The following is a 16709-nucleotide window of genomic DNA, read 5'->3' as shown; positions in this document are numbered from 1 at the left end:
CTAAAAGATTTGTATCTTTGAACTAAGTCTTAAACAGAAAAGATGACAAGGGACCTAATTCAAATCCTAAAAGTAATTTACAAGGTCAACCCAAAGGATTTCTTATTATTACACTATTTTGAACAGAGTAGACTCTGAGGAAGTATATTGTACTTGTTCAGAGTCAACACTGAAACACGAACCAGAAGATGCAAATGAAAACAATGGGAAAGTGCATTTAAAACTGACAACAGGAGGTGTGTTTTTATAGAAAGGGCTGTGCTAGTCTGAAACTTGCTGCCCAATTATTTTGTTGATGCTGTATGCTGGTTCCATAAGGATAAGTAGATCAATCAACTTAAAGCAAGAAAAAAAACTGAATACTTTTTTGTGACCAAACAGCCTTCTCGTATTTGTAACCTTTCTTATATTTTTTCATGTAGTGCTGCCTCTTTAAAATATGTCACATGAAATATAAAATAGTTCAAGTATGTAGCTACATCAGCTTGCGTAGGCTGCAAAGGAACAGTAAAGGTTTATTCCATGGAAAAGAGAAGAAAAGAAACACAACGGTTTGGCTGTGGAGACTTCTTCGGGTGTGAAATATAAAATGACAACTGAAAATTCATTGTTGTAATGAATGTGTGCTTGCAAGACTGCAAGTGCCTAGGTGATATTTAGACACAAAAGCAAAAATATCACAGATTTAATCCTATTGCAATGATGCCATGGCTCAGTGAAAGACAAGGAAAATGGACTCACAAAATATTGCCTGCAGAAACATTACTATGTCACTATGTGATTTTGCTAGGTCTTCAGACTCTATTACTCACCATTACTAGACTCCCTAGACACCTCTAGATGCCTTTATTCAACAAAAAAATCAATCAGTCACATGTTTTAACCTACAATAAAGCTTCATCAGAACTGGTTGCCATAGAAAAATATAATCATGAGATGACTCAGACCTGAGCTATTTGATGCAGTACTACTACATTGTTGACATCTTAATTCAATGTTACCATGGACAGTAATCCTCTGTATAATGCCAAAAGGTGACCCTAAACAGTACCGAATTACTACAACTTGCTTTAACATCAAATAGTCTGCGACCATCAGTAACTGAGGTGCAAGTGACCATCAGTATTCTTTTGTGGACTTACTTTCAGTCTAAATATTCTCTCTGAACTACCAGAAAACCTGCAAAGATATTTTTCTCATAGTGCATTATTAGACCAAATACACAGAGGCAATGATGAGGCAAATAAGTGAATTTTAGTGCCAAAGATTTTATTTAAAATGTGTGACTTAATTTTCTTTAATGGTGAGGGAAGTACACTGTTGACAGTTGATGGGGCTAGTTTAAAATGTAGGGAGGTACTTATAGTCTTGGCTGAGTGTATTTGGTAAATGCAACATAGACATACTATGTATAAAAAAGAACTGGCAATAAACCTTCAACTATATCGAACAATGCAAGTCATTAACTTTTTTTCAGTTCTAAAAGACTTTTCATGTCAACTTCTCCTTACAAAATCATTAATAGGAAAGTATAGTAAGAATAGTTCAAAATGGGCCATATTTGCTTTTTATACATACTGGTTAAACATAATTCAAAACATATTAATGCAAATATGTTTCAAAGCGATCACAAAATTGGGGTGCCTAGTATTAAGACATAATTAACCATTACAATGGCCCTCGGAATTTTGCTTTAATTCCTGAACAGTTGAAAGCATAACTTTTAATATCCCATAAAACATTTTTTTCATCTGGTAACTTTTGGTTACTTTTTGGTTCAACAACTCTGGGCCTTTCTGATTGAAAATTTAAAGTACTTCATTTTTACTAGTTTCAAAAGACAAATGGGCATTGACAAAACTAAATAAGCAAAAACAAACCAGTCTTAACAGTGAATACACCTCCGTATTTTTACAGTCTGTAAATTAAGTGGATTATAAAGGAATCCAACACTCCAAGCTGCAACTGCAGTTTAAGAACAAGTTATGGAAAATAGTTAAGAAAATGCAAGTCTTAAAGTCTTGGATGCCTGATTTTACACTGAACCCAAACCACATCTATATTGTACCATAGACATTATCAGATAGTCACCCATTAGCCAATAGTGGCTCTACAATTCATCGCACCCTCCTCCCAATTAATACTCCCTAATAATAATCCCTCATATTAAACTTATCTCTCCGATTCTCTGCAACTGTAGAATTTCATTTTACTTTTAAAAAGGACATGATTGTAAAAAATACTGAATAAAAACGAGTGTTAAATATTTAGACCTAGGTATATCAATATATCCGTTTTCTAACCGTTTCTTCCAATTCAGGGTCGCAGGTGAACCAGAGCCATCATCAAGCAACGAGATCGAGGCAGGGCGCAAGCTACAGTAAGTTGCCGAGACAGCAGTCCAGCCCAAGGCACACAGACACACAGAGACTCTCACGTTCAAACCATGGCCAATTTTCTCAGAATCCAGTTAACCTACCAGTATGTTTTGGTCTGTGGTAGGAAACCGGAGCACCCGGACAATCCAACAGGGACACGGGAAAACATACCAACTCCATGCAAGTAGCACCCTAGGTACGGAATAGAACCTAGGGACCCAACGCTGCGTGACAGCAATAACGAACCACTGGGCCAAGTGTTTATTAACATCGTTATTGAAAATCTGTTATCGACTTTCTGTTAGATAAATAAATAACGTAACTCGCATCTAATACACATGCAACGCAAATACAGTTCAGTACGTGACATCTTGGGAAAGAAACCCTTACATCTGGTGTTGGCAACCGAGAAGTATACAAAACCAAAGTTTAGATTTTAATTATATAAATGGCATATAACGACTTTGTGGATAAAAAGCATATTTTAAATATTTGAAAATGACACGTTTGTAACGAGTTAGCTAGATATGTGTGTAATGATCTGATTGTTAGTCAAATGTATTGTCATCAGGTTACTAATAAAACACTTCAAGTATTCGCAGTCACATGTGTGGGGATTGGTGATGGTGTGGGGATATTTAAATACATGAACTAGGAATTTCACCTCCCTCTCCGACACAATACATGAGGTTCACCTGTACTAGCATTAACCTCCGAATAAAATTCTAATGGGAATAGCCGAGACCAAGAACGTAACCCCCGAAAGTTACTACATTATATGTATAAATTCTGATTCTATAGTCCAGATCCACCTCTTATTTGGAAATTCCACTATAAGAACATCGCTGTGAAATAAAAGTAACGAATAAAGTAACGTTCTAAATGGACTTTCCGAAAGGCATGATGCATCTTTGCGTGTAATCGCTACTCAAAATACAGCATAACATACAGATAAAGCAGAAAAAAGGCATTTAACTGTATTACGTTTACCACCGCAATTGTGCAACTTGTTTGCGTGACTTAAATAGAGATGTTAATTAAAAAAAGGACAAAAAAGTTTGTTCTCGTAATGAGAAGAAACCATATATCAGATTACAATAACACGCTTCGAGCCAGCAGTCCCTCCTCTTCCCCCTCCCTCATGTAAGCATCGCGTGAGAGCACCGCCAACTCTCAACTTGACTATGATTAATGCAAGAGTACTATTTCCATGCCAAACCAAAACTACACACCAATGCAGGCTCTTAAGGTAACCCTTAGAGAAAGTGAAGCACAGAAAAATACGCTCCACATGCGCGAAGTTGCTCACATTCAATGCACAAACCAAAAATTACGCATCGAATATATAATCACGCATAAAGACGTTACTAACTTTATACATAATTTAGAAGTGTTCTTAAACAGCAGTAGTAAATATAATAGTTCTCACAAGAGAAATATAGCATAAAAAACAAAAGTAACATTTGATCAAATTAACTATTTGCGTTGTAAACACTGAAACTTGTTTTGTACATTTATTACGTATATTACCATGATTTCATAATCATTGGGGATAATGATATATACTGTACATGTAGGGATCTTTGTCACTGCCTAAATACTGTACTTTAACTACAATTTACTGTACCCAACATTTTACACTTAAATAAACAGGCTATAGCTTTGTGAAAACAACAACTCTTACAGCTACATAAAAACTAAAAAGTACACTGTTATTCCTATTAAATTCCTTTAAAACTACTCTAGCATTCTGGTTTTCATTGTTCTAAAGCTTAAGTTAGAAAACATTTTTCTTTACTCTGAATTACTTGAAAGATCATACGTCTTTAAATAACCAAAGACTGGAGTGAATTAATAAATTATTTCTTTAGATAAACATGTAACTAAAAAACAAAATTTAAATATAATAAGCTTTGGCAGTAATATCTTACATTTTCTGCACGGGCTTCTTTCGTTTCTTGGCAGCATAGATGCCTACATTAGCCAACATGCTGCGTTCGTCCTGTTAAGGTATGGAAAATGTATCCAAAAAGCTTTCTTGTCTTGTTTGCACGCACTTTTCGAAGAAAAACGATCAAATGCACTGATAAGTAAAATCCCCAAAGAGAATGTGCTAGTCGACATGCAGATCCACCTCAAATATAAATGACAAATCCAAGCAGTAGTAAATAAGCACATTCGATCCAAGAAGAAATCCAGAACTGCTGAAAGGGTGAAAGGTTTTGGAAAGTTTCCTGTTCCAGAGCGGATTGTAATGGCGTGATCAGAACAAATTTTCCTTCTTCCTTTCTATTTTTTTTAAGCTGTCACTCTCTACTGCCCCCAAACAATCTGTACTTAAGATCTTTCAGAGCTGTTTTCACTTTGTTCGAACCAATCCTGACAACTGTAACAGTCGGGAACTAGCAGCAGGTAAGAATGTGTCTTTGCTATTGGTGAAAATTGAGTTCAGGAAATTATGTACGTAGAAGTGCTTTCTTAAGGTGGACCAAATGCGAACCAGAACTGCATAGTTTTTGAGCACGAAACTTCGGTTGCATTTTCAACCACTAGTATTGGTAATACTGGTCAGACTGTCATACATACATTTAGCACAAGCTTTATGGAAGACTAGTATAACAATAGAAAAATGGTAAAGATTAAACGAATAACCCATATTACCCATTTAGATAGATAAGACTTTATTGATCCCTAAGGGAAAGTGAGGTGTTACAGCAGCCCAGCCCTAGAAAATAATAATTATTGCTTACACTTATATAGCGCTTTTCTGGACACTCCACTCAAAGTGCTTTACAGGTAATGGGGACTCCCCTCCACCACCGCCACCAGCATCCACCTGGATGATGCGACGGCAGCCATAGTGCGCCAGAACGCTCACCACACATCAGCTATCAGTGGGGAGGAGAGCAGAATAATGAGGCCAATTCATAGATGGGGATTATTAGGAGACCATGATTGGTAAGGGCCAATGGGAAATTTGGCCAGGACGCCGGGGTTACATCCCTACTCTTTTCGAGAAACACCCTTGGATTTTTAATGACCACAGAGAGTCAGGACCTCAGTTTTACATCTCATCCGAAGGACGGCGCTTGTTTACAGTATAGTGTCCCCGTCACTATACTGGGGCATTAGGACCAACATGGACCGCAGGGTGAGCGCCCCCCTGCTGGCCTCACTAACACCTCTTTCAGCAGCAACCTTAGTGTTTCCCAGGAGGTCTCCCATCCAGGTACTGACCAGGCTCACACCTGCTTAGCTTCAGACCTGCTGGAGGGGTTGCCAGTTCTGAGTTGCAGAGTGATATGGCTGCTGGGATAAGACAAGCAAAAACAGACATCAGAATAGACTAAAAATTTAAATAAGTACAGCAATACAGGATAAATATAAAATAAATATAGTAAGGCGTGTGTAAAATATGCTCATAGTCACTGTGAAGCAATAAAATACAGTATGTGCAAAATGTGCATAGGTGTATATACCGATTGAGTGTCCAAAAAGTACAATAGTGCAACATGCTGTCTATAGATGACCAGATGAAGGGCTAACAAGTCCTAGCCTAAGGCAGTGTTACACACCATGACAGCCGCTGGAGGAAGGACCTGTGGAAACGTTCCCTTGAACACCGTAGCTGGAGCAGTCTGTTGCTAAAAGTGCTCCACTGCCTAATAACAGTCCCATGTAGTGGATGAGAGGAGGTTCATGATGGCTGTGAGCTTGGTCAGCATTCTCCTCTCCGCCACCACCTCCAGGGGGTCAAGGCTCAGCCCCAACACAGAGCCAGCCTTCTTGATGAGTTTATTGAGCATATCTCTTGTCATGATGCTGCTGCCCCAGCACACAACAGTGTAGAACATGGCTACTGCCACCACTGACTCATAAAAAAATGTGTAGCAGTGTTACACACACACCAAAGGACATGAGCCTCCTAAGAAAATAAGAGTCGGCTTTGACCTTTCTTGAACAGGGCGTCAGTGTTAACAGACCACCCCAGCTTATCATCCAGGTTTACCACTAAGTACTTGTAGGACTGCACCCCCTCTATGTCCTCACCTTGGATGGAAACAGGGTTCAGCGGAGACTTATTCCTTCAAAAGTCCATGACCATTTCTTTAGTCTTGCTGGTGTTTAGCTGGAGATGGTTAAGATGACACCACTCCACAAAGCTGGTAATCAAGCTCCTATATTCCTTCTTCCTCCGCTCACTAATACACCCCACAATTGCAGAGTCATCCGAAAACTTCTGCAGATGACATGCCTCAGAGTTGTACCTGAGTCAGAGGTGTAAAAAGTGAACAGGAATGGAGCTAGGACAGTCCCCTGTGGAGCCCCAGTACTGCTAATTACCTGTTCGGACACACAGCTCTGTAGCTGTACATACTGTGGCCTGCACGTCAGATAGTCTATAATCCAGGACACCAGGGTAGTGTCCACCTGCACCGCCCTTAGCTTATCTCTCAGTAATGGGGGATTGATGGTGTTAAAAGCACTGGAGAAATCAAAGAACATAACTCTCAAAATGCTCCCTGTCTTCTCCAGGTGAGAGTTACCTCTGTGTAGAAGATACAGTAGATGACTGCATCCTCCACTCCCAAGTGTGACCAGTAGGCGAACTGCAGCGGGTCCAGTGCTGTACTCACCAGGGTTCTGAAGTGGTCCAGTACAAGCCCTTCCATAGTTTTCATTAAGTGTGATGTCAGTGCTACTGGTCTGTAGTCATCCAAGACTTTAGGGTGCCCCCTTTTGGGTACTGGCACCGGGCAAGATCAAGATGTCTTCCAGAGCACCAGAACCCTTTCTAATCTCAGGCTCAGAACTGCAGCACTCCACCCAGTTGGTCCGCGCAGATCTTTAGCACGCTAGAGCTGACACTGTCAGGACCCGCTGCTTTCCCTGCACGGAGTCTCCTCAACTCCCTTCTGATCTGGTCAGTTGTGATGGATAGGCCGAGGATGGCAGGGGAAGATGGAGTAGGAGTAGGAGGGATCTTATGATGGGGTGACTGAGGACATGAAGAGGGTGTCTGGGGTGAAGGCCTGTGAGGTGAATGGGCAGTGGACCCTGTATCAAATCTGTTAAAGAAACGATTTAGCTCATTGGCCCTCTCCAGGCCTCCCTCACTCTGTTGGCTGCCGGACAGTTTGTATCTGGAAATCTTCCTCATGCTGTTCCACACTTCTATCACATTATTCTCCATCAGCCTGTCCTTTATTTTCCTCCCATAAGCCACCTTGCTCTCCCTCTCACCTTCAGCTCTTTCGGCACTCACCTCAGCTCCTCCTTGTCACCTGCCCGAAAAGCCCTCTTTTTTCCTATTTAGCACAGCTTTCAGATCTGGTGACCCAGGGTTTATTATTGGAGAAGCAGTACACTTTCCTGGTAGGCACTGCACTGTCAACACAGAAGTTTATGTAGTCAGTGATGCAGTGGGTAAGACCATCAATATTATCAACATAAGGCTCACAGAGTATCTCCCAGTCCATTGTTTCAAAACAGTCCATCAGTCTATTAACCTTAGCTGCCCAAATTTAGAAGTCAACTAATCAAGCTCATTTAATCAATCCTATTGTGATAATGAAATTCTGCTAGTCAAAAAAGTTCCTACCACAAAAAGTGTTTAAAACAATGTTCAACATCGCTTTAATTGTGGCAAAGCTGATATAATATGTCTATGCTGATGTCTAAGGGTTCCTAAGTCTTTGGTGTAATTTAAAATGCAATGACAGATGAATTATGAAAGTTTAAAGGTGGTGAATTCAGAATAAAATAGCAATATGTGTATTACATTCAACGTGTTTTGCTATATTAAAACAGTATAAATGTTTAGATTTAAATATTGAACAGTTTATGGTTTAACCTCTATAGTTGAAACTCCTCCTTCTAATTTTCTTATCACTGAACTGGGGTGAGTTTCCCAAAAATGATTAATCTTAGAGACTAACGAGAAACTTTACGATGTACGTACATGCTACTTTTTCGTGCGTTTCTCAAAACCCCTCTTAATCGGTCATTTTATGAGTGAGTACTTCTTTGTTAACCTGAAGTCGATTAGCAAAAAGCATCACAAGTCGATTTAAAAACAATCGATTGACAATACTTTCATTATTTAGTGTCTGTTTTGGTCCTTCGGCGGGATGAAATAAAGTTGTGAAAAGGAATATGAAGTAAACATGAGATCATAATTTAACAACCAATTAAGAAAAAGTGAATAAATAGGCACAAAATGGGACAAAGAGAAAAGAAAATAAATGACTGATGTGCTATAAAAGAAAACCAACATTGGCTGTGTGGACAATGTAGTAGTTCAGGTGGGTAGCTGTGTCAGCATGCGTAGGCTGCAAAAGAACAAGTAATAGGTTTATTCCATGCTGAAAAAAAGAAGAACAAAAACACAACATTTCGGCCGTGGAGCCTTCTTCAGGTGTGAGAGAGACAAGGCAGTAAGCAAAGGTAATGTAGCTGGAGAACAAAGGCTGGGAGAGAGGAGGAGCGAGAGGCGGAAGCAGGGGGACAGAAAGAGAGGCCAATCAAGAGGTGTGAAATCAGAATAGGTGTAGAGAGGTGTGAAATGAAACCTTCAATGAATGGAGAAAATTTAGAAGAAAAGCAGTCTGTCATTAGGAGAAGGGGGAAGGTGTGATCCTATCTGCAGGATAATTTTGGTTTCTGTAGTCTTTCTGATGTATGAGTTTGGAAAACTAACAAAAAATGTTAATCTGCAAACACTCTTGAGGACTAGGTAGTGTATACCGGAGAAAGCCTCAGCTTTCTAAGCCACTGGAAGCCTTTTTATAAGCATGGATACAAATCTGTCCCAAAATGACATATTACAACTGAATGAGATTGGCAAGTGTTAGCATGTGGAAAGAACCCACAGATGAACTGTAGGTGGATTCTGAAGAACATTGATGAACGGTGGAAGAGGTGGATGTGTAACACTATGCTGTACATCAAGAAAGCATCTGCTGTGTTGCTGTAGAAACCAAATGTATGAAGCATAAACTAAAATGATTTTCCAGTAATCAAGATAGTATAAGGAGAACACAGATGAGAGAACAATATAGGTACTATGATCATATGCATAAATAATTAAAAATAAAATATAATAATTTCATACATTTACCTAGAACACTTCCCCACAGGGTCTGTATTGTTTTTATTTTTGCGCTCCTTTCTGACAGAGCTCTGGATTGGGTTTCTGCTTTACTGGCCAGGAATGGCCATGAGGTCTCTGATTTTCAGCTCTTTATCGAGAAACTCAGAGCAACTTTTGACCATTCCAGCTCCAAACTAATTAACCTACGTCTCTCTTCCTTACAGCAGGGGGAAGACCTGTACAGGAATACGTCACCAAATTCCAAATGCTGGCGGTGGCCTCTGGCTGGAACACCGAAGTCCTGCTCTCCCAGTTCCGTAAGGGTTTCTCTACTGAGTTGAAAGATCATTTGGTTCTGATTCCCCTTAGCTCCCATTCACTGGAGACAGCTATTTCTCAAGTCATGGAACTTAACATCTGTATCCACGCTACGAAAACAGAATGAACACATATGGGGTGGTTCTCCCCCTCCAGACCCGCCCAGCCACTCAGGACTGTTCACCTCTGACTCACCTTGGAGCTCTGGAGCTTGCAACTTCCATTCCACTGTACTATGCTGATTTACACCAGGCTTTTTGTCAACAAAAAGCACAGATACTTCCGCCACACCGCGACTGCGCCACTGATTTACTTCTGGGCACCTTACCACCCGAGGCGCGTGTGTATTCCCTGACACATACAGAGTCAGTGGCTTTCGAGGATTACATCCGGGAATCCCTGAAAACCACATTTTTTCGCCCCTCTACATCACCAGCATGTGCCGGATTTTTCTTTGTTCAAAAGAAAGACGTTTCTTTAAGACCCTGTATTGACTACAGAAGACTAAATAACATCACTGTGAAGAATCGCTACCCCTTGTCTCTCATACCAACTGCCTTGGAAGCATTGCGAAGTGCATCTATCTTTAAATTGAATCTCAGGGGGGCTTATAACCTTATACAGATTTGTGATGGGAATGAATGGAAAACTACCTTTATGACAACACATGGTCATTATGAGTACCTAGTTATGCCCTTCAGCCTCGTTTATGCTCCATCTGTGTTTCAAGCCTTTATGAATGACATATTCAGGGATATTATCCATAAATATGTTCTAGTGTACCTGGATGATATACTTATATTCTCCGACAACCCCAAAGATCATACTGCTCATGTCTGGGAAGTCCTTTCCTGCCTCATTAAAAATAAGCTCTATGCCAAACTTGAAAAGTGCACATTTCATGTCACCAAAACTCAATTCCTTAGTTACATTATCTCCCCACTTGGGATAGAGATGGATCAGTCTAAGACCTCTGCCATTAGAGACTGGCCCACCCCACACAACCTGAAGCAAATACAGTGTTTCTTGGGCTTTTCGAACCTCTACAAGCGGTTTATCAGGAGTTTCAGTTCTGTTGTGGCCCCCATCACAGCTCTCACCCCTAAAGGACTGAACCTCGGTAGGTGGAATTCTGAGGCTGACCAGGCATTTTTTAAACTCAAACACCTGTTCACTACCACACCATTGCTTCAACACCCAAATCCCTCTCTTCCCTTTGTAGTGGAGGTTGAAGCTTCAGCTTGTGGGGTTGGAGCAGTACTGTCCCAATGCCACGGTGAGAAGCACATACTGTACTTCACCCCTGTGCTTTTTTTTCCAGAAAACTCTCCCCTGCCTTAATTAACTACGACGTGGGCAACTGGGAAATGCTGGCCATCAAGTTGGCCTTGGAGGAATGGTTACATTGGTTGCAGGGGGCACAACACCCATTTGTGATTATAACCGATCATAAGAATTTGTCTTATATCCAGTCTGCTAAAAGACTGAATCCCCGGCAGGCGAGATGGTCCCTGTTCTTCACGAGGTTCAATTTACACACCTGGATCCAAGAATGCCAAAGCTGATGCCCTCTCCCATCTCTATGATCCTCCTAATCTTGAAGAATCTCCATAACCCATCATGCCACCCAAGCAGATCATCGCTGTAGTCCGCAACTCCATTGATGATCTGATCCGACGCACCTTGAGCAACAACAGTGCCCCCCTGACAAACTTTTTGTTCTAAACCATCTATGCTCAGCCATCTTGCAATGAGGTCACGACTCCCGCTCGGCGAGCCACCCTGGCTTCAGATGCACTCTCGATCTAACAAGCAGAGATTTCTGGTGGACTTCATCACCGATCTTCGCAGTAGTCAGGGAAAGACCACGATTATGATTGTTACCGACCGTTTTTCGAAGGCTGTCCTCTTCGTTTTACACATATTCCGAAGGACGTGGTATCCGACTGGGGCCCACAATTCATCTCTAGATTCTAGATGGCTTTCTATTTGTCCCTGGGTACCTCCATTTCCCTCATGTCTGGATTCCACCCAGAAGCTAATGGACAAGCAGAAAGAACCAACCAACCAAAGTCTCCTAACCTACCTGAGATCCTATACTTCTGCCACGCAGGACAATTGGGCCTCACTACTCCTCAGGGCAGCATACGCCCACAACTCGTTCCTCTCCTCTGCCACCGGTATGTCCCATTTCTACTGTTCTTTGAGTTATCAGCCCACCCTTCCTCCTGATGCCTCTCTGAACACCTATGTACCTTCTGTCAAGGATGACCTCCGCAGGATCTGCTGCATTTGGAGGACAGCCAGGTCCACCCTCAGGAGAACCTCGCAACGACTGGCCAGAGTTGCTAAACAGCACCAACTTCGACCTCCGCACCTACAGTATGTAGAGGCCAATTCGTCTGGTTGTCAACTAAGAACTTACCTCTGCGTCAACCTTCAAAGAAGTGTGGACCCCAGTACATCGGCCCATTCTGGATCCTCTCCAACGTCACCCTTGTCTCCATTCTACTGGCTCTTCCTCCCTATCTCAGGATTCATCCAACTTTTCACGTCTCCCTCCTTTAACATTTCTGTTGGTCCCCCCTGTCCAAGCCCCAACCACGACCACCCCCTCCTCGCCTAATTGGCGACCTCCCTGCTTATGCTGTTCATAAAATCCTGGTTTCCCATTGGCACCGTGGCTCATTATACTCATACTATCTCATCGACTAGGAAGGGTATGGCCCCTGAGGAGTGATCATGGGTCCCTGGAAAGGATATCCTTGACCAGACCATGTGAGTGGAATTTCACCGTGACTTCCCAGAATGGCAAACTAGGTCATCTGGAGCCGCCCTTGAAGGGGGGGGGGGTACTCTCACGTCCATCAGTTCAATGTCGGTACAATATTGCGCTGTGCGTGCGGTAGCCTGTTGCAGCAGCTCCGGTTACTTCGTGATTTGAGTGTCTTTTTGTTGTTAACTACCTGGAGTTTACTACCTGTAGCTACATTAGTTTTAGTTTTATCGTTTACTTTAGGTTTGTGTTTGTTTTTTTTTCTCTGCGTTATGACTGTCTCTGAGCAACTTTTTAAACCGGCATGTACTACGGGCAAACCGGGCTATTTTGTTTACACCAGAGACCACCTCTTCATGTTATGGAAGTCAGCAGTGTTCTCGGGTGAGCGATTGGAGGCTGTAGATCCGGAGCAAAGTGTCAGGCTAAAAAAAGAAGGTATAAACCTTCTTTACGTTCCATCATAATGGGGAATGTACAATCTCTTTCCAACAAGATGGAGGAGCTAACAATGCTGACGGGGAGCCAGTGGGAATATTGTGAGTCCTCTATTATGTGCTTCACAGAGACTTGGTTGAACAAACTGGTTCCCGACGCTAACGCTACAATAGGGGGTTTTCAGATGGTGCGTGCGGATCGGAAAATCAAGGAGAGCGGTAAAAAAAGAGCAGAAGGGTGGTGTAGCTTTAGTCATATTACTGTAAAAGAACAGCTATGCACCCTGGACATTAAGCTACTAGCAGTTAGCCTGCGGCTTTTCGGGCAAGTGACAAAGAGGAGCTGAGGCGAGTGCAGAAAGAGCTGAAGGTGAGAGTTAGGGAGAGCGAGGTGGCTTATGGGAGGAAAATGGAGGACAGGCTGATGGAGAATAATGTGAGAGAAGTGTAGAACAGCGTGAAGAAGATCTCCAGATACAAACTGTCTGGCAGCCAACAGAGTGAGAGAGGCCTGGAGAGGGCCAATGAGCTGAATATTTTCTTTAACAGATTCGATACAGGGTCCACTGCCCGTTCACCTCACAGGCCTTCACCCCAGACACCCTCTACATGTCCTCAATCACCCCATCATGAAATCCCTCTTACTCCATCTTCCCCTCCCCTCCTTGGCCTATCCATTACAGCTGACCAGGTCAGAAGGGAGTTTTGAAACACTGGACTGGGAGATACTCTGTGAGCCTTATGGAGATGACATTGATGGTCTTACCCACTGCATCACTGACTATATAAACTTCTGTGTTGACAGTATAGTGCCCACCAGGAAAGTGCGCTGCTTCTCCAATAATAAACCCTGGGTCACCAGTGATCTGAAAGCTGTCCTAAATAGGAAAAAGAGGGCTTTTAGGGCAGGTGACAAGGAGGAGCTGAGGTGAGTGCCGAAAGAGCTGAAGGTGAGAGTTAGGGAGAGCAAGGTGGCTTATGGGAGGAAAATAAAGGACAGGCTGATGGAGAATAATGTGAGAGAAGTGTGGAACAGCATGAGGAAGATCTCCAGATACAAACTGTCTGGCGGTCAACAGAGTGAAGGAGGCCTGGAGAGGGCCAATGAGCTGAATCTTTTCTTTAACAGATTCGATACAGGGTCCGCTGTCCATGCACCTCACAGTCCTTCAACCCAGACACCCTCTTCATGTCCTCAGTCACCCCATCATAAGATCCCTCCTACTCCTACTCCATCTTCCCCTGCCCTCCTCGGCCTATCCATCACAACTGACCAGGTCAGAAGGGAGTTGAGGAGACTCCGTGCAGGGAAAGCAGCGGGTCCTGACACTGTCAGCTCTAGGGTGCTAAAGATCTGCGTGGACCAACTGGGTGGAGTGCTGTAGTACATCTTCAACCTGAGCCTAAGATTAGAAAGGGTTCCGGTGCTCTGGAAGACATCTTGCCTGGTGCCAGTACCCAAAAAGGGGCAACCTGAAGTCTTGAATGACCAGTGGCACTGACATCACACCTGATGAAAACTCCAGAAAGACTTGTACTAGACCACCTCAGAACCCTAGTGATTACAGCACTGGACCCGCTGCAGTTCTCCTACCAGTCACACTTAGGAGTGGAGGCTGCAGTCATCTGCTACACAGAGCTAACTCTCACCTGGAGAAGACAGGGAGCAATGTGAGAGTTATGTTCTTTGATTTCTCCATTGCCTTTAACACCATCAATCCCCCATTACTGAGAGATAAGCTAAGGGCGGCGCAGGTGGACACTCCCCTGGTGTCCTGGATTAAATACTATCTGACCTGCAGACCATAGTGTCCAAACAAGTTGTTAGCAGTACTGTCCTTGCTCCATTCCTGTTCACTTTTTACACCTCTGAGTAAAACTCTCAGGCATGTCATCTGCAGAAGTTTTCGGAAGTCTCTGCAATTTTGGGTATTTTAGAGAAGGGAGGGAGGAGGAATATAGGAGTTTGATGACCAGCTTTGTGGAATGGTGTCATCTTAACCATTTCCAGCTAAACACCAGCAACACTAAAGAAATGGTGATGGACTTTGGGAGGAACAAGTCTCCGCTAAACCCTGTTTCCATCCAGGGTGAATGGTGGTGCAGTCCTACAAGTATTTAGGTGTACAGAAAGAAACACACCAGAAGGACAGGACAGAGTAGGTGCGCCCTCTAGCTGTAGAGGGCATGACAGTACCCCCTTTCATGGGCGGCTCCTGATGCCCAACAAATAAATGAGCTGCACAGCACTGAGGGGAGGACAAATCTAATTTAACTCAAAGGAAATCTCTGGGAGTCCACGACTGAAAGCTGCCCCTTCCTCCAGGGTAGAAACCTTTATTGGGTAGAGGAAGGAATTCCAGCAAGCGCCAGAGCACTGATCAATTATCCAATCACGACACCACACTAAATTACCAAACCCTCCACTTCCCGGAATATTTAAACCCTCATTTCCCTCAGGTCTGCACTTGGTATCAGCCTCTATCCGTGGAGCTCCTACCTCACTGTTGTTATAGAGACATTCTCTTTCAGATTGTTACTCAGGTCTTTGAAATATCTTCCTTCGTCCCTTGACTCCGACTACAGACCCGCGATTTGAATATCTAGCGTTTGAACCACTCTGGCAGAAACCTTGGACTTCGACATCCTACCTTCGTCCCTTGACTCCGACTTCAGCCCAGCGATTTGGAAAAGTAGCCAACAATCTCCTGAAACCCTCAGAACAATGCACAGGGTCCTTCCTCTACCTCATGGACACTGTGTCCATTACATTTTTACAAAGTACTTTATTGTGATTTGAATACATTTTATTTTGGGGTTTGTGGTGTCTCCGAGGGATAGTTTATGTAAACGAAGGGATAGTTTATGTAAACTTACACCACAGTTTTCTGTCCTCAGATCCGTGGCGTTTCTTTCAATAACTGCCTTCCTAATACAGTCCGTAATCCGTTCCCTTAGTCCTGATCCGTTCCGAGTTCCACAAGTTCGTAATTAAGCCAATCCTCGTTGTATCCTTAACCAGTGTCCGTAATCCAAAATCATAAACCTTTCTCCTTGCAGTAGTCCGTTATTCCTTAATCATGCACCTCTTTCCACTCTTTTCCTCCAAAACGCATTCACCTTACCGGCTTCCGCCCTGTTCACTGCCTCCGGGGCACTTATATTTCGGCTCCTGATGTGGCTCAGCTGTGTCTCGTTGTTTCTCAGGGTAGACCCTTTCCATTTCCTGGTCAGCTGATTCCTTTTGGCCGCCATCTTGCTAAGGTCCATATTTAGTATTTTCAGTGTTTCGTTCCTGAAATACCGGTTAGAGATGACCCTTCCCCGGGTCCTCTTACAGGTTATTTTTGTTTGTACCTTCAATTTATTAGGTTGTGGTTGTTGCTGGCTCTATTTTAATTTACTGTAAATCTAGTGAATTATATTCCTCCCAGTTCTGTGGAGTAGTTGAATTTATTTCTATTAATGTGGAAATAGTTTTGCTGTATGTGAGGTTACTTTTTTGTGAAATTCTCTGTAAGCAATTTTTATTGAAGAAAAATCTCATAGTTTTAAAAACTATTTTCGTTTTCTTTTCATTGACACCTTGATTCTCACCCAAATTATATATCCTGTGCTTTTGGAAACCCCCAGACTAAAACTGAGAGGCCCTAGTCCTCTATAGTATAGGTTACATAGTCAAGATAATTTTGCCCCATTTTGCCCCA

The 16709-nt window shown here is 42.6% G+C and overlaps 1 protein-coding gene across 4 annotated transcripts in view; it reads right to left on the bottom strand.

Annotated features, from left to right (window-relative positions):
• ahr2 (aryl hydrocarbon receptor 2) overlaps positions 1–4753 on the bottom strand; it is a 171935-nt gene extending 167182 nt beyond the window's left edge. Inside the window, exon 1 of one of the 4 annotated variants that reach the window (XM_088607198.1) lies at positions 4310–4753. In XM_088607198.1, coding sequence (XP_088463324.1) covers positions 4310–4368 — 59 coding nt within the window. In that variant the 5' untranslated portion in view covers positions 4369–4753. The remainder of the gene's footprint in view (positions 1–4309) is intronic. The other 3 variants (XM_088607196.1, XM_088607200.1, XM_088607197.1) reach the window with 3 other exon arrangements.
• Between the last annotated feature and the right edge of the window lie 11956 nt (positions 4754–16709).

Source organism: Lepisosteus platostomus, chromosome 14, assembly GCF_059453375.1.
Source record: "Lepisosteus platostomus isolate fLepPlt1 chromosome 14, fLepPlt1.hap1, whole genome shotgun sequence".
NCBI lineage: Eukaryota > Metazoa > Chordata > Actinopteri > Semionotiformes > Lepisosteidae > Lepisosteus > Lepisosteus platostomus.
Note: the sequence above shows the minus strand (reverse complement) of the source record. Positions and strands in the feature narration are given on the sequence as shown.